The sequence below is a fragment of the Phyllobates terribilis genome, unplaced genomic scaffold (assembly GCF_046119375.1).
Source record: "Phyllobates terribilis strain yellow unplaced genomic scaffold, ASM4611937v1 Scaffold_12__6_contigs__length_324123572, whole genome shotgun sequence".
In the NCBI taxonomy this organism is placed as follows: Eukaryota; Metazoa; Chordata; class Amphibia; order Anura; family Dendrobatidae; genus Phyllobates; species Phyllobates terribilis.
The window spans coordinates 128,522,587-128,547,247 of NW_027362772.1; the positions used below are offsets into that span (position 1 = coordinate 128,522,587).

General features: G+C 46.7%; 1 protein-coding gene across 3 annotated transcripts in view; it reads right to left on the reverse strand.

Annotated features, from left to right (window-relative positions):
- Positions 1-22,208: 22,208 nt before the first annotated feature.
- Positions 22,209-24,661, reverse strand: part of LOC141172264 (sulfotransferase 2B1-like) — a 251,360-nt gene continuing 248,907 nt past the window's right edge. For 2 of the 3 annotated variants that reach the window (XM_073656271.1, XM_073656272.1), the window contains exon 7: positions 22,209-22,461. In XM_073656271.1, coding sequence (XP_073512372.1) covers positions 22,343-22,461 — 119 coding nt within the window. In that variant the 3' untranslated portion in view covers positions 22,209-22,342. The remainder of the gene's footprint in view (positions 22,462-24,661) is intronic. The other variant, XR_012252447.1, reaches the window with a different exon arrangement.

The following is a 24,661-nucleotide window of genomic DNA, read 5'->3' on the forward strand; positions in this document are numbered from 1 at the left end:
AGACAATGAGCAAACTCCTTCATAATTATAGAGGCCACCATCTCCTTAGCTTGCTGGTACTTTTATGTGGGAATGTGCTTGTCTCTAAACAGTCAGGAATATCCAGTGAATGGCACGCCACAGTTTGGTATTAGCACCCAGTACCAGAAGCAAAGCCATCCATAATTTCCGTACCTCAGGAATTTTATTTGGTAGACTGGCTGAGCAAACATTAGTTTCTCCAGCATAACCTGTTTGCTATTGTTGATATCAGAGGGAGAACATAACTGGGCTTTGCCAAGATGCCATGTTGCATCTTAAGTTTTATAGACCCTGCACTTGCAGCCTTACATTCTACAGGATGGTGGGGAAGGAGACAGTAGGTTGTGGAGTTGCATTAGCTCTGGTGGTGTTGAGGTGAGGTGGCAGCGAGGCAATGGCAAGCTGTAGGCTATCTTGAAGAGATAGGTTTTGAGGTTGTGTCATAAGGATATGAATGTGGTGGCTAATCGGACGTGTTGAGGCACAGAATTTCAGAGGATGGGGGATATTTGGTAGAAGTATTGGAGGCAATTAGGTGAGGAACAAATACGTGTGAAGAGAAGGAGGTCTTGGGAGGACCGTAGATTACGGAAGGAAATAAATAGGGAGATTGGTTCAGAGATGTACGGAGAAGAAAGGTTATGAATGGCTTTGTATGTCAGTGTTAGTAGTTTGGACTAGATACGCTGGGCAATTGGGAGCCAGTGAGGGGATCTTATTGATTGCAATCTTATGGATTGCTGGAGCCAGTCCACAGTAAAAAAGCAGCCATAGTGTGTCCGGGAACCTTCACACAGACTTTTCTTAGCCAGGGCTGCTTCTTGGCAGGGTTGGACGGGCCCACTAGAGAACAGGAGAATCCTACGGTGGGCCCTGGCTTCTCCAATAGGATAGTTCATAGTGCAAACCTTGCAGGTTGTGATGATGATGAAGCCATCCATCTCCTTAGTTTTCTGTTACTTAGAATGCATGGACAAGTATTCAGCCAGCCAACAGGCTGGACTGGCATAGAGGGAAACCGTATCTTCTCCTGCTGTAATTTCTCCCAGGAAGTCCTCTAATGCAGCTTGTTGCATAAGCCGTGGCAACCCGTCCCACATCAGCTCACACTTCTGGATGGTGTTTAGTCACAGACAAAGATCTTTCTTTACGCCTTGAATTTAATCACTACAGAGTTGGACAATGGCCTGATCTGCAATGCATTTTGAGAAATAACATGCATAAGCAAAGCCACGGTTTAGGCCACTGAGGTCATTAAGAGAAACTCATACAGCTTTCCCACAGTCTGAAAGAGGCATAGCAACACTTTCAAGACAGGCAAAAGTACAATGTCCTTACCCAGAGGACGACTGTCCATGTTCTCCTCCTCATCCTCCTCCTCCTCATTTTCACCCAGTCGGCATTGAGATGAGATGAGGCTGGGCTGTGGAGTCCCTTGTTCCGCCTGCAATGCCTCCTCTTTAACTGTGAGCACCTAGCGTTTCAGTAGGCAGAGAAGCAGGATGGTGACCCTAATGATGGCGTCATCGCCACTCACTGTCTTGGTGGAGTCTTCAAAGTTTTGGACGAAGGCACAGATTTTTGACATCCATGCCCACTCATCAGCTCATATGTGCAGAGGTTGACCTGAATATCAATTGGTGTTTTGAAGCTGGTACTCATCAACTGCCATCTGCTGCTCACAAATCCTTCCCAACTTCTAAAATGTTGATTTCCAACATGTGGCAACATCGCACAAGAGTCGGTGAGCTGGAAGCTGCAAATGCTGCTGAAGCACTGCCAGGGTGGCAGAAGCGATAGCTGACTTTCTGAAATGTGCACATGTGGCATACAGAAGTAGTGTTGTTTCTTCAAAAGCATCCTGCAACTGTTACAAATAACATAAGCACAGGAGACAGGAAGTGTTGTGCTTCAGAAGCATCCAGCAACTAGAGGGGTTAACACAGTCACAGGAGACAGGGAGTGTTTTAGCAGAGCCCCAGGGGGATGGTGGGAAACTTGTTATTGTAGTCTGTCTGAAGCCAAAGAGTAAGGTGGTGTGTTATCTGGATGTGACAGAAGGCAACTGAACAGGATTCAGATCAGGAGAGAACCTAAACACAGGTCAGATAAACTCCTTGAACTAACAGTGCAGAGTATTATCTGGCAGGAAGATAAGGATTGGAATGAATTCTGTCTCCGTCATCAACCCCCCCCCTCCATCTCCATGCAGGATAAACAATGCTGTTTAATGTTGTGTCCTTGTGAAGGAAAAGCCTGTGGTTGTGTATGCATAGAAGTGTTCTGTTAAGAGATCTAATCTACACTGAATTATGCTACTGATGAGACTGTAATACTGTGCCTTGTGAAGAAATTACTGTATTGTTACTGGAGCCGGTTGCTCAAGAAAATCAGACTGTACTGTAAAGAAGATTGTTGCTGTAATATCCCTGAAATGCACTGGCCATGCTTCAGATTAAATTCCACTGTTAAATTGTTGAAAAAGACTCTTGTCAGATGTGTCTGGTCAGCAACTGAATCTATCGTGTGCCTGAGAGAAGCTGCAGCCTATGGTCGCCCAGGATGACGGTTCCCCCAGGATTCCAAAGAATTCTTGAAACCCGTCTCGCCCTGTCTGAATCTAGTGGCGTGCGTGTAACACACATATGCGTTGTACTTTCACAAGACGCTCTGGCAGATCTGGGTAGGTTTTGAGATACTGCTGAAAAACTAAGTTGAGTACATTTAGTGCTCTCTCATTACTAATGTGTACCCCTGTATGGAGAACAGTATCAGCACCGAAGAATTAAAAGATTAAATATAGCCTGCTTTATATACCACGGTTCAGGCTGGACAGGCTGGACAGGCCTACCTGCAGAGACCCTCACATTGAAGGCCTGTAACCGCTGATACTGCTGCTGAACCTCACAGCGGAGGTCATTCACCTCTAGAGACAGACAGTGGAACAGCTCTGCGAGCTCAGCAACTGATCCCATACTAAAGGGAGTAAGGAAGAAAAAGGTACATGCCCAAAAACACACAAAGGAAAAAAGAAAAACCAAAATGTCAATCTAGTGTCATTTTTTTTTTCCAAAACATGCTCGGTCGGTTATAATGTCATGCCAGGTGTTAGTGCAATACAGAGAGTCATGCCAGGTGTGATTTCAACGCAGAGGGGAAAGGGAGCCCAGACACCTGGCAAAGGCGGAAGAGGTGACCTCCTAATCTGGACTAGCATCACCCTGTCTCCCCCTAACGTCCCTATGCAGCCTCCGCAGCTGTCACCGATCACGTGCCTCGTCCTACTATCCTTGCGAAGGCTATAGCTGGGGGTGGAAGGAGATGAGCACTAGTCAACCTCTGCTAGCATTCTAAAGACAAAAGGGGAAGACAATACAGAGGAATAATAACTTAGCTTTAAAAGAAACTCCAACAGGGCACACGGCCTCAAGAGTCCAAAAAGGACGTGATACTGCTTCAGCCAAGTTCAAAGTAGAAATGAGTATAACCAGTGACACCCACCTGGAGAGATCAGGTATATATACACCCAGGCCAGAGGGAGGTAGTCGCTCGGTCCTAAAGACAGCCTCCTATCTAGGCAGCTGTCTGCATTGCCAAACGTGGAGATCTCCTGCCAACCACTGCAGGACAACTGTCTGTCACCTCTAACTAGAGATGAGCGGTGTTCGACTCGAACTGTTCGCCAATCTGAAATTCGAGCTGTTTTGGGCGGTGTTCGAGCCGTTCTGCGAACACGAACGATTTGAAAAAAATTTGGCTGTACGAGATTATGTTCGATAACTGTTCGTGCACCAAAATCATAACTGGATTTTTTCTCAGTAATGCTGAAAATTAATGGTAATATGCAGTTTGAGTGTACAGCGGGGCGGGGGGAGGGGCAGGAGATGGATCTCTGCAGGAATAATGAAGATCTCCATTTTTTTTTCTCTTTCCCGCATTTACAGTGGGGAGGTGCAATCTGTCAGCCTATCAGCAGCGCACACACGGAGCAAACTGCTTTTTTTCACATAAGCAAGGGCATGTGTCATTGGCAGTGTATGTCACATGTCCTTGCCCGATAAGACCCAGCCATTTCCCTGTCGCCACCATTTTCTCACTGCTGCAGCTGCGTGTTAGATGGCACCGCTGTTGCTGTGTGCGCTATACTTTGTTAATTTCAAGCCAATTTTAGCACAAATCTACAGATAGCTTGGGAGTAGGGAAGAGTTGTGATTGCAGTCCTTTTAAGGACTAGGTTACATCATTTCATACGACTTTTATCAGGCAGGTCGGTGCTCTTAAATAGATAGGTTGGGAGTAAAGACTAATTGTAATTGCAGTGCTTTTCAGGGCTAGGTTACATCAGTTCCTATCACTTTTTGCCAGGCAGGTCTGTGCCAGTGCTGTGCAAGTTTTCTTCACAGCATTTGGGTAAATCTAGCAAAGCAAATCCTTTTTGGCCTATTGCAGAGTGTGTTAGTCAGTGGAGTAGACTATCTTTGTTGCAAGCTACACCACCTGTGTATAGAATACAAATTATTTTACTGCACCTAGTGAAGTAAAACCTTTTGGGCATAGCATCATTCTATTAGTCCATCTATACTAACCTCCACCAGGTAGCAAATTAAAAATAATTTTTTTCTGCATCTAGCTCTGAAAAAATATTTCGGCTTCTAGCAGTGTGTGGGACTTGATCTATTAGTCCATCTATACTGACCTCCATCAGGTTGCAAATTCAATATATTTTTTTTTTGCATCTAGCTCTGAAAAAATATTTAGGCTTCTAGCAGTCTGTGGGACTTGGTCTATTAGTCCATGTATGCAGACCTCCATCAGGTTGCAAATTCAATACAATTTTTTTCTGCATCTAGCTCTGAAAAAATATTTAGACTTCTAGGAGTGTGTGGGACTTGGTCTCTTAGTCCATCTATACTGACCTCCATCAGGTTGCAAATTAAAAATATTTTTTTTCTGCATCTAGCTCTGAAAAAATATTTTGGCTTCTAGGATTGTGTGGGACTTGTTCTATTAGTCCATCTATACTGACCTCCACCAGGTTGCAAATTAAAAATAATTTTTTTCTCCATCGAGCTCTGAAAAAATATTTAGGCTTCTAGCAGTGTGTGGGACTTGTTCTATTAGTCCATCTATACTGACCTCCATCAGGTTGCAAATTTAAAATAATTTTTTTCTGCATCTAGCTCTGAAAAAAATATTTAGGCTTCTAGCAGTGTGTGGGACTTGGTCTATCAGTCCATGTATACTGACCTCCATCAGGTTGCAAATTCAATATAATTTTTTTCTGCATCTAACCCAGCCAATACTTTTGGCCTAATACCACAGTTTGGCCACTCAGCTCTGCTCGGTTCCCATCCATTGTTTTTTTGTGCAAACAACTCCAGAGTTGTGAAGTAGTTAACCACCAAAATGAGTGGAAAAAAGCCTGCTGCTGGTGGAAAGGGGAATAGGCGTGTTGGGAAGCGGAAAAAAGGTTGTGTCCGTGGAGTAGGTGTTAAAGCAACAGTAATATCTGCAGAAGAAAGACCATCTTCCAGCCAAACTAAAATGTCTACTTCTTTTAGTGGACAATGTGATAAAATCCCTTTCTTATGGCCGCGAGAATCGCTACAAATTCCAGATGAGGCACAAAAACAGCAGGTGCTTCAACGGATATCAAGTGCTCCTTTAAGTGGTCTCTCCTCCACCTCAACTTCAACATCACAAATACTCCAGTCCTCAGTGGTGTCACCCCAATCGCACTTGCTTCCTCACAGCTCCCAAGTCTCCAGCTGCCCGTCTGAGTAAGGGGTAGAACAGATGGTTGAGTCTGCAGAGCTGTTTACTCATACTATAGCCTGGGAATCAGAGGTCGACTCCAGAGCTTTTGTGAATCCAGACAAGGAAATGATCTGCACTGATGCCCAGAATCTTTATGAGTGGGATCCAGGACCAGACACAGAAGGTTCTGACCATAATGTAGACCCTCATTCCCAAACTGTAACTCCTGTTGGTGGAGACAATGAGGAAGACGATGATGAGACTCAAATACCTGATTGGAGCGACAACTTTAGTTTTTTGTCAGGGAAGGAACAGGTTGGCTCTGAGGACGACGGGTGTGATAATACACAGGGTGATGATGATGAGGTTGGAGATCCCACTTACTGTCAACCCACAGTCAGCCAAGAGATGAGGTCAGCAGAGGAGGTGGAGGAGGATGCTAGTGACGACGAGGTCAGGTTGTGCCTTCCTGGACAGAGACGTAGTACTGGCAGCACGTCAACAATTGCATCCTCAAACACAACTCTGCCTCTGAAAACAAGTCGTGTTGGCTCTTCAGGTCACATGGGTGCTAAGCCATGCATAGCCTGGGCATTTTTTCAGATCGATAAAGATGACCCAACTCGTGTTATCTGTAAAATTTGTCAGCAAAAGCTAAGTAGAGGTCAAAAAATACATAGTTTGAGTACTTCATGGACATGAAACATAAGTTGCAGTGGGAAGCTCACTGTGCTACAATGCAGCCTAACCGGCTGGGCCAACTACCGTCTGCCACATCTTGTGCATCCGCGGCCTCTTTATCCTCTGTGACTGGGGGGACAGCAGTCACACCTGATTTGGGACGCAGACCTGCCACCTCTTTACCCGCAACAGCCAGCGTGATTGGAAGGTCATCATTTTCTTTGGAGGTGGTAACACCAGCTGGTGTTGAGCGCTGTCCGACATCGATAGCACCACCTTTGGATCAAGGCAACCTAACATGTCCGCCTGCATCTTCCTCACAGACCGGCAGTTTGCCGGGGACACCCTTCTCAACCCCGTCTAAGCACAACAGCCAGCCCTCGGTCCCTCAGATGTGGACAAGTAAAAGACCATTTCCTCCTAGCCATGAGAAAGCTAAGAGGTTGAATTTCACCATCTGCAAGCTCTTGGCTACAGAAATGCTTCCTTTCCGCCTGGTGGACACAGAGGATTTTCGAGACCTTATGTCCGTCGCAGTGCCCCATTACCAGATGCCCAGTCGGCACTACTTCTCAAAGAAAAGTGTGCCTGTGCTCCACCAGCATGTCGCACACAACATCACCGCTTCTTTTAGAAACTCTGTGTGTGACAGGGTGCATTTCACCACAGACACTTGGACGAGTAGGCATGGACAGGGGCGTTACATGTCGCTGACTGGGCACTGGGTAACTATGGTGACAGCAGGACAAGGGGCTGCTGTCCAAGTCTTGCCGTCCCCACGAGTTGTGCGTCAATCCTCTTTATCTCAAAGTTCCTCCACTGCTTCTGCCTCCTCAACCTCCTGAAACCAGGGAAGACTGTGTGCGACATTGCTGCAAACCTGGGTGCGGCCCTTCGCCGGGACAATGTCACACACGTGCCTTGTATGGCTCACGTGTTGAACCTGGTTGTCCAGCAATTTTTAGCCCACTATCCCGGACTAGATTGCCTTCTGCAAAGGGCACGGTCGCTGTGTGCTCACTACTGCCGTTCGCGTCCCGCAGCTCAGCGACTTACATCTCTACAGAAGTCGTTGGGCCTGCCACTTCACCGGCAAAAATACGATGTGCCTACCCGGTGGAATTCAACTCTGCACATGTTGCAGCAACTGTGGCAGCACCGACAAGCCCTGGTGCAGTACGTTCTGATGTATAGCCTGGGCCAACGAGATCCAGAGGTGGGGCAAATCACGCTGGAGGAGTGGACTCAGATCAGGGACCTATGCACCCTTCTGCACAGTTTTGAAATGGCGACGAAGATGTTTAGTGCTGACGATGCCATTATCAGCATGACTATTCCGTTGATTTACATGCTGGAGCACATGTTAAGCAGAATTCGGAGTCAGGTGGTGGCACAAGAGGAGGCGGAGGAAGTAGAGGAGGAGGAGATGTATGCGGAAGGGCTAACATCTGCAAGGTCCAGACGGTCGGCAGCACCAAGGAGGCAGGCATGTGAGGGTGGGGGAGATGGTTTTACCAGGGCGCATGGTAGCAGCCAAACTAGTGAGGAAGGTGCAGGAGCCCAGGAATAAGTGGAGGACGAACTGATGGAAGACTCATCAGATGAGGGAGACCTTGATCACATTTCTGTTGTGCGAGGTTGGGGGGAGAGGACAGAGGAAGGAAGTATGATTGTTACCTCACCACCAACACAACAGGGACTTGGTGCTCCAGGATGCGCAAGACACATGAGTGCCTTCTTGCTGCACTACGTGCAACATGACCCTCGAATTGTGAGAATTAGAAATAATCCTGACTACTGGGTTGCCACACTGTTAGATCCCCGGTACAAAAGTAAATTTGCAGAAATTATTCCTGCCATAGAAAGGGATGCATGAATGCAGGAGTATCAGCAGAGACTGTTGCAGAATCTTACATGTGCTTTTCCACAAAACACCAGTGGTGAACGTAGTGAATCTCACAGTTCCAACTTGCCAACCGTGGGACCATCGAGTGTTCAGCACTCAAACCATAACAGAAACACAATATCTGCTGGTAACATCAATTTTGCGGAATCATTTCACCACTTTTTTAGCCCATCCTTTGCAAGGCCACAGGAGACAAGAAGTCTGACACATAGTCAACGCCTAGAGACGATGGTACAGGAGTATCTCCAAGTAAACATTGAAGCCATGACTGTGTCACTAGACCCTTGCTCTTTTTGGGCTTCCAATCTGTATAAATGGCCAGAGCTCGCCACTTATGCCTTGGAGATCTTGTCATGCCCCGCTGCCAGCGTTCTGTCTGAACGTGTGTTCAGCGCTGCTGGTGGTGTGCTGACAGATAAGCTCACGCGGCTCTCCACTGATGATGTAGACAGACTCACGTTCATAAAGATGAACAAATCATGGATCCGAAACGACTTTTCTACCCCTGTGTCATCCTGGGGACAGTAAAAGCTTGATGATTTGTTAAAATCACCTCACCAACCGTTTTAAGCTTTAAAATTACTAATCATGTTTATCTGTATCGTGGCTGGAAAATAATTTGGGCTTTGTAGCAGTGTGCATTACTGATTCTATTAGGCCATCTATACTAAGCTCCACCAGATTAAAAATTAATAATAATTTTTAGCTGCATCTAGCCCGGAAAATAATTTTGGGGCTCCTAGATGAGCAAGACACATGAGTGCGTTCTTGCTGCACTACCTGCAACATGACCCTCAGATTGTCAGAATTCGAAGTAATCCTGACTACTGGGTTGCCACACTCTTAGATCCCCCACAGTCTTCGATCAACCTTTTCATTTTAATAAAGAACAAAAAAATGGTCATTTTTGAAATTATAAGCATTAGCAGGTTATTAGAAACTGAAATCAAACAGTTTTCAACTCTAAACTTTATTCTAGGTGATGTTACATTTGCACATAGGACCCCTTGTTCGAAAGGAGCTTCTGAACTGTCTCGTCCATTGAATTTGTCAGGTTTTGGATAGTTTCTGCTTCAATTGTTTTGCATGAGGACAGAATACCCTCCCAGAGCTGTTGCTTAGATGTGAACTGCCTCCCGCCATCATAGACACTCCTTTTGATGATGCTCCAGAGGTTCTCTATGGGGTTGAGGTCAGGGGAGCATGGGGGTCACACCATAAGTTTGTCCCCTTTTATGCCCATATCAGCCAGAGATGCAGATGTGTTATGTGCAGCATGAGACGGTGCATTATCATGCATGAAAATGATCTTGCTGTGGAATACACGGTTCTTCTTCTTGAACCATGGCAGGAAGTGCTGTTTGAGAAACTCCACATACATTATGGAGTTCATCTTTACCCCTTCAGGGATCTTAAAGGGGCCGACAATCTCTCTCCCCATGATTCCAGCCCAAAACATTACTCCACCTCCTCCTTGTTGGCACCATAGCCGTGTTTGCGTGCGGTGTCCATTAACCAGCCATCCTCCACTCCATCCATCTGGACCATAGAGCGTTGCACGGCATTCATTGGTGCACGAAACAGTTTTGAAGTCAGTCTTCATGTATTGTTTGGCCCACTGGAGCCATTTCTGCTTGTTTGCAGTGGATAGAGGAGGTCGACAGGATGGCTTACGCACAGCTGCACACCTCTGAAGGACTCTGCATCTTGTTGTTCGGGGGACGTTGGAGGCACCAGCAGCTTCAAAACCTTGTCTGCTGCTATGACAAGGCTTTTTTGCCGCTGCTCTTTTAACCTGACGTAATTGCCTGTAGGAAATAGTCCTCAAATTTCCCTTATCAGCACGCACACGTGTGTACTGTGAATCAGCTACATACTTCTTGATTGTGCGATGATCAGGATGAAGTGTCTTGGCAATGTTGATTGTAGTCATGCCTTGACCTAAACACTTCACAATTTGTTGCTTCTCAGCAGCCGACACATCCCTTTTCTTTCCCATTTTGGCAGAAAATGTAGGCTGCTTTATAATGTGGGACAGCCTTCTTAGGTAGTCTTGCCTTTCATTGGACACACCTGCCAAACTAATTAGCACAGCTGTCTGCAATTGCTTACAGTGATATAAAGAGCCCTGACACACATCACCATCAATGAGTTTAACTGACAAACAAACAAATTCTTCCCTTATCACTCCTAAACACTTTTTGCATAATAATTTGGAACTCAGTGTACATGTGCTTTTCCACAAAACACCAGTGGTTCACGTAGTGAATCTTACAGTTCTAACTTGCCAACCGTGGTCTGTATGGAGTTGTTCAATAAAGGGCCCAAAATTAAGATAACATAGATGGGAGATGTCTCTATGAATAGGAATTCCTAAGTATTTGATACCCTGTGAGGGCCAGGCAAAGGGAAAGTTGGACTGGATGGAATCCTGTATGGATTTGGGGAGGGAGACATCGAGGGCCTCAGACTTCGCTGCATTGATTTTAAAATTTGACCATGTAACAAAGTGATCTATTTCAGCCATAACAGCAGGGATGGATATATGTGATTGAGTGATATATACTAGGACATCATCAGCAAATAGAGAGCACTTGTACTCGGTGCCTCCCACCTCAATCCACCTAATATTGGGGTTATGGCGAATTAATGAGAGCAGGTGCTCCATCACTAGGATGTATAAGAGAGGGGACAGAGGACATCCCTGCCTTGTCCCATTGGTGATTATGAAAGGTGATGAAAATGTTCTGAAGCGCCCCCTGGGCCTTGGGACACACGGAGCCGGACCCTTCTTGGTGGATGCTGGGGATTGTAGTCTCCGTGGCAGCGACCCGGTTCCGTGGATCAGGGCGGTCAAACCAGTGGCGGAACTATTTATGTGGTTTTGATGTTTAAATGTCCGACTACGCCATCCGTGGATTGCGGTCAGAGTGAACCACCGCTGCAGGGCAGACCGCTGAGGCTGGTGTTGTGGGTGCAGCAGAGCATAGTATAACTCCCCACGGGAGGAGTATAGTCTCGCGGCAGTGTATGCGGAGGATGGGGGTGATGGTGCAGGGCAGCAGCAGTAATGACACGGAGACAGTGATGCAGTCCAGGGCCTTTACTCACAGTTCTTATTATCCAGACCACTTCTGCAGGTCACGGCTGCCCACGTCGTACTGTGCTCACCAGGTGAGGGGCTCAGACAACTCCCAGATAACTTTGGAGTGCTTCACAGGACCCCCTTTGTGTGTCCTTTGTCTGGCCTTTCTTACCAACCCTTCTGCCTCGGGCCTCGTCTTGGTAAACTTGGCGCCAGTTTCCCTGACCCTATGTGGTGCCTTCCTAGCGGGTGTAGCGAGGGGCTGCGCCACATAAAATTTCACAGCCTCCGGTTTCTAGCTGAGGGTCGTTTCCCGCCTTCACTAGTTTCGGGGACCGGTCTCCCCCTTTGGCCTGACCCCTCCACGCAGGTGGATTCGGGCGTGCGGTGGTGACTCGCCCGTCCGCACCACTGGGATCCCTTTGTTCCTTGTTCCTGGAGCCTTCTCCGCTCCTCTTCCTTCCTTCCTTCTCCCTGTTCCAGGCCTGGGCCTCTGTTACTAGGCCCGCCTCTGGAACAGAGCTCATGCAGAGTCCCTGCTCCCTTTCACTTCTGCTCTGACTTCTCTGCACTGAACTAAGATGGTGCCCACCTTTTATACTCCCTTCTCAATGCACCCAGGAACTGCTTCCTCCCTGCTCCTGAACTACAGGGTTCCCCTTCCGCGGTGTTCCCTCCCCCCACTCCAGCCAGGGACAGGGACTGTTGTGCCCATCTCAGGGGCATATTGGTCGCCCTGCCCCACGGCAATGTGGTGTAATGCATGCAGGTGTCGGGGTCCTGATCCACACTCCATCCTTACCTGAGAGTGAGATATCATACCTCTGGGTGAGGTGCAATACCTCTGTAGCAACCGAGCCCTCGGGGTGCTACAGTTCCATTTATCTTCAGCCTAGGTGATGTATTGCGATACAGGGCCGTGATTTTGGCTATAAAAGGGTCCCCTAGACCCCTACCCCAAGCTTTTTAAGAGACTAATATATGGCGTGCCAGGAGACTCTATGGAATGCTTTCTCAGCATCCAACGAGAGTATCTAATTACAAATTTTTAACTGCATCTATCCCAGGAAATACTTTGTGCCTAATAGCAGTGTCTGCTAGTCAGCGGATTATCCCAGCTGTTAAGCAAGCTACACCACCTGTAGTTTGGACACTTAATTTTTTCAGAGGAAATGCTTCAGGCCCCCGGGACACTCAGTGAAGAGCATCAGGAGGCACGCCAAGGCATAGGGGCTGGGACTGGCGGTAGGACGCCTTGCGGTGGACCGCCGAGCTCGATCCTTATAAAAGCTTTTTAACTACAGCAGCTTTAGTGGACGCTACTGGAGCTGGAATTACGCGGCTGCTGGCATGAGACTTGCCCTCCAATAGATCCTTGTAAAAGGATTTAAAGTGTATTCATTCTAATTAGAGAGACAATTTATATTAAAAAGCTTAGACCTGCCTCCACCACAGGGGGGCTCGCTCGACCCGCCAGCGGACAGGCACCAGTATTGGGAGAGGGGGGCTGGCCGTCAGGGTCCATCGCAGCTCTGGCACAAACCCGGCGACACGGAGGTCGCACAGGCAGGAACGGACTGGCCATATCGGCTTCGCACTTTTTTGGTTTTAGAAGGGCATGACATGCCTATATCTGTGTCTCCCCCTCCTTTTACTCCTCCACCTCTTTTCTTTTCGCATGACTATATGTACTTGTCACTTTTCCATGTGTTAGTTGTGTCTTCTGAGAAGTTTGTCAGGTTTTGGACACCTTTGAAGGTGTTTTCTATGTGTTTCTATGTGTTTTAGTTTGCCTGCCATTGGTTTTAACGGTGTTCGAAGGTGTTCGACGAACATACGGGTGTTCGAAGAAACCAAACCGAACTCGAACACTACGGGGGTGGCTCAACACTACCTCTGACACTCCCCTGACACACCAGCAAAGTGGCATTAATTTCACTACAGTAGAAATAGTGTAATTAGGACTGGCACCTCTTCCAGTACAGCCAACCCAGTAGATGGAGACACAATCAGGACTGTTCACATTTAAAAAAAAATAAGGCCTAAGACCACCATATTCTTGGCCTACAGATTGGAGATGGTGGCGTTCTACCTCTTAGCTTCGTTATTTGTATGAGTAAACAATCTTTTATGTGACCACAACTGCAGGACTGAGGGCTGGCTACAGTGCTGAGAAAGGTCATAGCATGGTGAAACGGACAGACTGTTAGACCGTGAGTGAGGTGCAGGCGGAGATGTTACCGTGGATTGAAAAACATGTGGTGTGCTCTGTGAAGCAAACACAAATGGCATGTCCACTTCTGTTACAGCTGATGGGCTCTCACTCAGCCAGATGGGAGCGGGTATACAACCGTAGGTTCTGTGGACAGAGACCTGTGTGGCGATACTTGGCACTGTAACAGAGGAGGAGGAAGAAGCAGCAGATGCACTTGATGGGGCGGCTGATGGTTGCTTATTGAAAACCAATTTTGAGTTTATCATGTTTGTGTACCCCTTTGTAGAGTACGATATCTGCACCAAATAATTAATTTCATTAGTATATAATTATACTAATGGATGGAGACTAAAACCTCTTTTACTACAGCCAACCCAGGAGATGGAGACCTAACCAGGCTCACATTTCCCTAAATTAGGGCCTAACACCAACAAAGTGGCATCAATTTCACTAGAGTAGAAGGAGTATAATGGGGACTGACAACTCTCCACTACAGCCAACCCAACAGACCCAATCAGGATTCTCCACATTTCCAAAAATTAGTGGCAGACGCTACCAAAGTGGCATCAATTTAACTACAGTAGAAATTGTAGAATTAGGAACCAAGACCTCTTCCACTACAGCCAACCCAGCAGATGGAAACTCAATTAGGAGTGCACCTTCCTCTCCAGTTGTTCACCGCATGTCAGACTTATACTCTGTTATGCAGGTACATGAGCTGGTCTAAAAAATGTGTGAAAGAACTCACAGAAATTGCTTCTGCCACTTACACTACTGCTGCTGCTAATATTTTGACACTGACGAATTGACGTGCTGGAGTTTAGAAGTGTAGAGCTGCGATGAACTCTGTGTGCCTCACTGCTGTCTTGGGGAAAACCTATCTTAAGGTTGTGTAGAAGCGTGTTTCGAAACTCTAGCATTCACGGGTCCCGTTCCATGGCAGGAAGCATCTAGCAAAATATAATTTAATAATGTGGACCTAACAGAGTGGCAACCCAGTAGTCAGCACCATTTTTTCTTATCATAACTATATAGGGATCATGTTGCAGATAGTGCAGCAAGAATGCACTCATATGTCGGGCTCTTTCATGAGGTTCAAGCCCATGCTGTGTTGATGGCTGGGTAATTCTGATGCTTGTTTCCTCCACCCCCTCCCACCAAACACGAATAGAGAGGGATATGATTATCCTCTTCATGTTCTGACTGTTGCTCGCCCATTGTGACACCCCAGGCCTGGATGCCACAAACTTGTAAGGCTGTGTCTGAGAGCAGGAGGGAGGTTCTCTGGTCATGGACCATTTGCATGCAGCACCTCCTGTCCCAGGCCAGTAGGGGGAGTAGGCTGCCCCTATAAAAGCTGGAACTGAGGGCAGGGTTAGGGAGACCAGGACCCACTTCTGAAGCATCCAGAAGGGTTCCCAGAGGAAAGGGACAGGTCAGTCGCTGCTGAGGAGTCCAGGAGGCAAAGGAGGAACAGAAAGCCAGGGACAGAGGCGACGAGAGCCGGTCCTGGTTGAGAGAGAACTACACAACCGGACACTGGGGTCCGAGGCTGTCAGGGTTGCAAGTCCTGCAGCAGATCATCTACCTGCGAGGGATTTTAGGTCCCTTGGCCTAAGAAGCCTGGAGGCTCCGCCACACAGAGGGACCGGTACAGAACGGAGAAGCTACAGGTACCTAAGGCCCGAGTCGCAAGCCATACAGGCATAGTACATGGCAAGCTCAGGGACGTGGGCTATCATACCACTTAAGGGGGAGATAGTCAGCAAGGGCAGAGAGAACGGTAGGCCTACCCACTCACCCTGGCCAGTAGAGCTCGCCCGAATGCCCTCAGACAACCAGGCCCATTCCTACCCTGTACTCCTGGTGGGTCTGTGATAAGTTCTGCAGTAAAAGACCCTGGACTGCATTTTTGGACTCTGTGTGGTTACTGCTGTGCCTGCACCATCACCCCCAACATCCTGTTACACTGCCCTGAGGCTACACTCCTCCCATGGGGAGTTGTACTATTCCCTGCTGCACCCCCAACACCAGCCTCAGTGGTCTGCCTTGCAGCGGCGGTCCTCCCTGACCGCAATCCACGGGTGGCGTAGTCGAACTTTCAAAACCTACTAATACACCGCCACAGCATTTGGTCTGACCACCCTGAGCCATTGGACCGGGTCGCCACTACTACTCCCAGTATTGCCCCGAAGCCCGGTTTCGAGTGCCCCACGGCCCAGGGGGCGAGTCACCATCACCTCTTCCTCTTCCATTTGTTTGTCGCCTTCACTAACACCTTCACTAACAGTTTTTCTGGTATCACCAACCCCCCTCGATCGCAGTGAACCACCCTCCCTTGGCTCCTTGAGATGTCCCCTAGGGTAAGACCTTAGTAACAGAAGAAAGTTTTTTTTAGTGTCGATGAGCCCTGTATAACATAGGAGATATGCTACAAACAATTTCACACTGCGATGTCCTCTACTGTATATCGTTAGGAATCGAAGAAAGTATTTTTTGACTGTGGATGAGACCTGTATAACGTAGAATATATGCTTGAAGATATTTCAAACTCAGATCTAGCCTGCTGTATCACATTAGTCACAGCAAAAATTTTTACTCTGGATGAGCTCTGCATACAGCTGAATTTCACTGCCACTAAAGGAATAGGTGGCTTATAGCAGAGTGTAACACGTTTGTGACAGAAAAAATATTTTGTGAACTCTGCCTAGCAAGACGAAAAAATCTATTTTTTTACATTTTTTTACTCTGAAAACAGCTGAACTTCAACTACACTAAAATAGTAGGTGGCTTTTAGCAGAGTGTATCACATTTGCGACATAAAAAAATATTTTGTGGACTCTGCCTACCTAGACCAAAAATCTATTTTTTACTCTGAAAACAGCTGAACTTCAATGCCACTAATGTAGTAGGTGGCTTTTAGCAGAGTGTATCACGTTTGCGACACAAAAAAATCTTTTGTGGACTCTGCCTAACAACAGAAAAAATATATTTGTTTTACTGTGTACACAGCTGAATTTCACCCACCAAAAAAATGAGAGTGGGCTAACACAGCTTTGGATTTCATTAGCAAATGAAAAAAAAAAAGTTTTTTGTGCTCTGCACTGACAAGGTCTGCAGCTAGCTGAATTTCAACCGTAAAAAATCAAAACGTGACCTACAAGGGCTTACTTTCTTTATCAAATTAGCAAGTGCAAAAATAGATTGAAGGTACAGTATACTCCTGCATGGAGCGCAGTACAACCAGTGCACAACACTCTTCTATGGCATGGGCCCTGCTGTTTCTGTCTGAATGTCAGTAATTGCACAAGAAAAAAAAATGTGCTGCAAGGTCGATTGAACAGGTACACAGCAGAGGACTTACCTACACTGTCTGACTTCCAAACAAGCGCCCATCTATCTAGCTAATATCTCTCATTACTGTTAAGGGGACGGTTGCAAACAACTTTATTAAATAATGGAAAGCAACCGAACCCGGGGTCCGCTATGCAGCCTGGTGGACTGCGGCTGAACACCTTCCGGGTGAGAAGGTAAAACAATCAAATTAAATAACAATCCCCTCCATGTTACAGCACACCGGAACGGGAATAGGGATTCGCACTATCTCCGTTAACTGCACGAGAGATGATAAAAAAAAAAATGTATCTGTAGTCCTGTTGCAGCACAGGAACTACACAGTTGGTGCTAAGATGCGTGTGTGACTCACGCCGGTGAATACGTGCTCCCAGCCGGCGTGCTACCGGACTGAGAAGTATCTCTCCACGTGGCTTACAGGAGGTACCGGGAATAGGGTGTCTGCAGACTGCTCGGGGTGTAAGGCGACCCCTTTGTCATAGCCAGACTGTCAGATGAAGCTACCTGCCTATTTACACTAAACCTGCCTGCCAGAAACTAAAGCACACGTGGAGCTCAAGAAACCAAGCGTCCACAGAACACCATCACAGCTCAATGATCAGAGCGCGCCGCCATGTTTGTGGGCAGGCTTTTTAAAGATTATGCCCTGCCCACCGTCACACCATTGATGACATCACCCGCGACCAATCAGGTGGTGCAGGTCACCGGATCAGCTGACTCCCAAACCACCAATCACGGTCCGCCATGTCACGGGCATGCTCAGTACAGAGAATCCTGGACTTAGACTTTATCAGCCCTGGCTCCCTCCGCAACCTATCCTTCATGTTGCTAGGAACAAAGACCCGGGCAACAACCTGTACATCTTGTGGACCAGCTAGGTGTTGGGACCGATGATGATACTGAGCATCATCAGCCCTGGCTGGACTGGAATCGGAGACCACAGGATCCACTGATTGTTCTCAACCCATTTTGAATCCAGCAAACGCCCGACGCCTAACATCATCCCCCTCCACTTGTCGCTCATTTTCCTCAATGAGCAGGGGAGCATGAATGTGGTCCACTGGTTCCCAGGAATGATCCTCAGATCCATGGCCCCTCCAGGGTACTGGGTAACCTTTTTTTCCACAAACCATCTAAGACCCCATAATAGCCTGCACCTCAAGATTATCACCCCTGGTGTCTGTAGCAAGTTGGGGTTCAGCGCGTTTTGTCAGGCAAACGGGTTTAAGGAGCGACACATGGAAAGTGTCGTGACTCCTCAGGTGTCGTGGTAATTGTAAACGGTACATTACAGGGTTTACTTGGGCCAAAATTTTGAAAGGACCAATAAAGCTGGGGGCAAACTTATCAGATTCCCCGCGTACTTTAGTATTGCGAGCCGTGAGCCACACTCTGTCGCCCGGATAGAATACGGGAGCAGAACGACGAAGAGTGTCAGCCGACTCGCTCATTCTATTCTTGGAGGCCAATATAGCATCCTGGGTATGGTCCCAAACCTCCCACGCCCCCAGAGCCAAATCTCTGACCCCAGGTTCCATAGAGGGAACTGGCATAGGAACCGGAACGTGCGGATGTTGGCCTTTATTCAGAAGAAGCAGAGTCAGATCTGTGGAGACCGCCAAGGGTAACAGGTGGAGAAGACCAGCCGGACTTTGATGGGATGATTTATCTCTTGCACAGGAGACACACGCAAGAACATATTCCTTAACGTCCTGGTGCCACCGGGGTCACCAATAGCACCGTTGAAGCAACTTTGTGGTACGTTTGACCCCAAATAGAGCTCCGATCTTAGGGGCATGTGCCCAGGAGAGCACCTCATTTTGTAGATTAGGGGGAACGAACATCGTCCCCGAATGAACCTGGTTTAAGGACACTGGAGCCACCCTCTGCATACTTCCCGAAGGAACGGTGAGCCTGGGCTCATCATCGTCCTCAGCCGTATGCATGGACCAGGACAAAAGATCTACCCGAGGGATCTTTTTGACATAATCTGACAAGACCTGGGTTTCGGGGACAGGCAGAGGATCTGTGCCGGGGGCCACATCGGTAGAAGGGTCAGAGACCACCCTCCGGGTGACTGTAACCATACACTGAGACACACAATCCTCACTCCAGGAAGAAATTCTCCCTGTATTCCAGTCGATGTGTGGAGTGTGACAACGTAACCATGGAAGACCCAATAACACCTCATCTAATCCACCGGGAATAATAAGAAAGGAGATAACCTCCCGGTGACCCTTAGGAAATGACATGATGAGGGGAATCAACTGGTGGGTGATTTGCGTGTCCAGGAGTGAACCGTTGACTACCCTAATGTTCATTGGTCTTGGCAGTAACTCTATAGGGATGGCGTGCTTCTGGGCAAACGTAGATGACAAAAAATTGCCATTGGCGCCAGAATCCACCCATGCCTTGACAGTAACCGTGGTTGCTCCAATGGACAATGTCACCTTATTCAATAATTTGGAGGAAGAAGCCCCAGAATCTAACACACCTCCTCCAACGGTGGTTAGACACACTCGGTTTCCCGACTGCTTGGAACCCTTATTAACTGGGTACTCCAAGAGTTGTGCAGGTCGGTAACGAAAGGAGCTAGACTCAGTCCGGGATATGTCCATAGCCTAAGGCTCCGGGTCGGGAGTCGCGGGTTTGGAAATGGGTCTAGAGAAGGATGGTGCCAACCGACACTGTGGTCTAGGGACCTCCAGCTCTAACTTGTATTCTGCATGACATAAATCTATTCGGTTAGCGAGAGAGATTAACTCCTCCAGGGAGGTTGGAATCTCTCTGGTAGATAGAGCATTTATAATATGCCCAGCCAGACCATTCCAGAACACCGGGATTAAAGACCGCTCAGACCAATCCAATTCAGCTGCTAAGGTTCTGAACTGGATGGCATAGTGGCTGGCGGTAACCGAACCCTGGGCCAACGCAAGAAGCTTAAGAGCCGTATCATGCGTGACCTGAGAACCTAGGAAAACACTCTTTAGGGCATTAAGAAAGAGACCCGCATTAGCCACTATCGGGTCATTGCGCTCCCACAGAGGAGTAGCCCACTCCAGAGCCCTGTGGGAGAGTAACGAGTTGACGTAACCCACTTTGGCCCTTTCAGAGGGGAACTGTGCCTCCATCATCTCCAATTGAATGGAGCATAGGTTAATAAAACCTCTGCAGAATCTGCTGTCACAAGAAAATTTTTCCGGGAGAGCAAAACGGGGTAATGGAGCAATTGCAGCAGCTGCAGCATTTACCGCAGCCGAGTTAACCAGATTGGCTGCTTGAAAATCCGCCTGGGTAGCTACTGCAGTGATATCAGCTACCGGGTCAGCTTGTTCCAGAGTCCTAAGTCTGGCCTCAAGTTGCTGTATTGCTGGTTGTCAGCCATGTTTGGCAAGACCCTGGTGCTCTGATACTGTTAAGGGGAGGGTTGCAAACAACTTTATTAAATAATGGAAAGCAACCGGACCCGGGGTCCGCGATGCAGCCTGGTGGACTGCGGCCGAACACCTTCCGGGTGAGAAGGTAAAACAACCAAATTAAATAACAATCCGCTCCGTGTTACAGCACACCGGAACGGGAATAGGGATTCACACTATCTCCGTTAACTGCACCAGAGATGTGCGATAAATAATGTATCTGTAGTCCTGTTGCAGCACAGGGACTACACAGTTGGCGCTAGGATGCGTGAGTGACTCACGCCGGTGAGTACGTGCTCCCAGCCGGCGTGCTACCGGACTGAGGAGTATCTCTCCACGTGGCTTACAGGAGGTACCAGGAATAGGGTGTCTGCAGACTGCTCGGGGTGTAAGGCGACCCCTTTGTCGTAGTCAGACTGTCAGATGAAGCTACCTGCCTATTTTATCTAAGCCTGCCTATTTCCACTAAACCTGCCTGCCAGAAACTAAAGCACACGTGGAGCCCAAGAGACCAAGCGTCAAAAACAACACCATCACAGCTCAAAGATCAGAGCGCGCTGCCATGTTTGTGGGCGGGCTTTTTAAAGATTAAGCCCTGCCCACCATTGCACCATTGGTGACGTCACCCGCGACCAATCAGGCAGTGCCAGGTCACCGGATCAGCTGACTCCCAAACCACAAATCACAGTCCGCCATGTCACGGGCATACTCAGTACAGAGAATCCTGGACTTAGACTTTAGCAACCCTGTCTCCCTCCGCAACCTATCCTTCATTTTGCTAGGAACAAAGACACAGGAGACAACTTGTACATCTTGTGGACCAGCTAGGTGTTGGGACCAATGACAATGCTGAGCAGCATCAGCCCCAGCTGTACCAGAATGGGAGACCACAGGATCCACTCATGGTTCTGAACCCATTTCAAATCCAGCAAACACCCAATGCCTAACAATTACACAGTAGCACACTGAGCAGCATCTGCCTCCAGCAGTGACATGGATAATAAAATGGTGCTGAGGGAACATGGCTGCATTTTATATAGAAAGGACATGTGATTTCAGCAGCCAATGGCAGAAACTCTGGTGTCCGGACAGTATGGATGCTTCCTGCACTGTGATTGGCTAGCCACGTTTTCCTCACTTAAAGTTACAGGGAACAAAATAATTACAAGTTCGCCGCTAATCTGAGCTATCACCAGTCCCTCCCACTCATCTATCACGTCCCCCGCTTATCATCCTGTGGTAATTGATTCTTTTTGAATCACTATTTACATCTAGTGTACCTCAACACCTTTATTACATTTGTATACATCTGTAACGCATGATTGTACCCGCTCTCTATTTGTATTTGATTGTATATATTGTGGGTCTATTATGTTATTATAGTACTCACCAGCCATGAATGTCTTGTGTCATGTATATGTTTTTTAACTTATTCATTTTTAATTGATGTTGAAATAAAATTATATTTTTATTCATATCTTTATGCCTTGAACTTCTTTTCCCATTTATTTAGTCTATGCCCTTTATGTGCAAATTGTGGCTATAGTACCTTTTTTCTCATTATATATTTGTAGGTTATTTATGTTGTTTGACAGTTAACAGCAAAACAAGGAAAATCTACCTTCATTTTTATTTTATTCTTTGGCCAATTTGCCGCTAAATGGCCTAGAGTTATATTTACTATAAGTGGTGTATATCTGTACGTCAGGGCAATAATTACAATCACGATAACACCACAATCCCCTTCCAGGTATCAAAAGAAGAAATCCCAGATACATTTATTGTTTATTGCAATGGCCCCTTATTTTTACAGACTGTGGCATCATGGACATTGGCAACCCTGAGTAAGACTTATCGCTCAATCTTGAAAACACTTCTTGCTTCATATACAGAATGAGATGATGACTTTATGAAGATTGCTCCCAGAAAAATTTCATATTGAAATCCTTCATCTTCTCTTTGTAGATTTTATCGAAATATTCACTCTGAGCTACTGTAAAATGGTTCTTCCAATCACCAGCTTGACCTGTACCAAAACAGTGCAATAATAGGAACATCACATTAATTGAAAGTATAATACGGATTTCTGTCAATTGCAATATAAAACTTACTGTCTTTAATTTCAAGTTTTTTTCAAAGAGTAAAATTTATTCCAGATTGCACTAATATGACCTGGGTTCCATAATTCTCCAAGCACAAAGCAACGCCAGGGCATCTATAGACTTCTTTGGAGTCCCAGTATGCCTCTAATGCCCAAACTTTACACAGAGGCAAGAAGAGTGTTTTTCAAAGAAACTGCATGAATTGGACATGAAACCAAATTGCAGCAGCTTCACTGGATACTTCTATATGAATCATTATAAAATCATACGTCCACTGGCAGACAGACAAAAGAGGCTCCTGTGCAAGAACAGTACATGGGCTCTTTGTAGTCCAAAAACTCATTATAATGCACAATTCCACCTGATTTGGAGATGATAATGCCCCCCTTACCTCCAAAACTCAGGTTGCTCCAATGATATGCTCAATTAAATGATACTGTAATACAGTGTAAACAATACACAACTAGCAGGATCCTAATGAGGATTTCTATGCAGGACAAATATGAGAGTATTGATTAGGCTATGAGTATGCCTAAATTCAGTACATCCAGTCAGAAGACAACTGTAGGCAGTGAGAGGGAGATCTTGCAGAAATTAATGGATATAAAAGTCTCCATAGCCTAGGAATCCTGCAGGCTATGGAAGCTGAGAGGAGCAATCATAAAAATATCAGTGGAAGTCATATAGAACCATGATAGAACCGTGGTTAACTCTGTGGAGTGAGATACAACAAACTTAGATAAGGAAAATATCTCTAAAGAACAATCTGGTTTTCAAGTATTCTTGGAGGGTAAACCTGATTCGAAAAGGTCTTTCTGAGGCCACCAAGGTATTTGCCTCTATCCATAGGGTTGGAACATATTCGATTGTTGGCTTGGCTGTAGAAAACAGAGTTTTTTATGTTTTTTGGATGAAAACTGTTCCATTTAAGGTATGCTGGATGGTCAATTGGTTTCTGGTATAGGAATGTTTCTATTTCATTGTTTTGTAGCTTAATGATGGTATCCAAAAATTTAATTTGAATACAGGAGTAGTCGAGTGTTAGGTTGATGGTGGGATGAAATTGATTAAAGTGTTCATGGAACATCTTTAGCTGTTGTTCAGACTCCGTCCAGATGATTAAAATATTGTCAATATAACGGTAATAGGCTAGAGGCCTGATTGGACTTAAGGGCAAAAAGTCACTATAAAGCATGGCCATGAAAAGATATGCCTACCTTCCTGCCTCCTTCCTGGTATATATGTCCCCCATCCCTGTCCGATCATGGTATATATGTTCACCATATTGGTGTATATGTTCCCTATCCTGGGCACATCGTGGTATATATATATACATATATATATATATATATATATATATATACACTGCTGAAAAAAATAAAGGGAACACTCAAATAACACATCCTAGATCTGAATGAATGAAATATTCTCATTGAATACTTTGTTCTATACAAAGTTGAATGTGCTAACAACAAAATAACACAAACATCATCAATGGAAATCAAATTTATTAACCAATGGAGGCCTGGATTTGGAGTCACCCCCACAATTAATGTGGAAAAACACACTACAGGCTGATCCAACTTTGATGTAATGTCCTTCAAACAAGTCAAAATGAGGCTCAGTATTGTGTGTGGCCTCCACGTGCCTGTATGACCTCCTTAGAATGCTTGGGCATGCTCCTGATGAGGTTGTGGATGGTCTCCTGTGGGATATCCTCCCAGACCTGGACTAAAGCATCCGCCAACTCCTGGACAGTCTGTGGTGCAACGTGATGTTGGTGGATGGAGCGAGACATGATGTCCCAGATGTGCTCAATCGGATTCAGGTCTGGGGAACGGGCAGGCCAGTCCATAGCTTCAATGCCTTCATCTTGCAGGAGCTGCTGACACACTCCAGCCGCATGAGGTCTGGCATTGTCCTGCATTAGGAGGAACCCAGGGCCAACCACACCAGCATATGGTCTTACAAAGGGTCTAAGGATCTCATCTCGGTACCTAACGGCAGTCAGGCTACCTCTGGCAAGCACATGGAGAGCTGTGCAGCTCTCTAAAGAAATGCCACCCAACACCATTACTGACCCACTGCCAAACCGGTCATGCTGAAGGATGTTGCAGGCAGCAG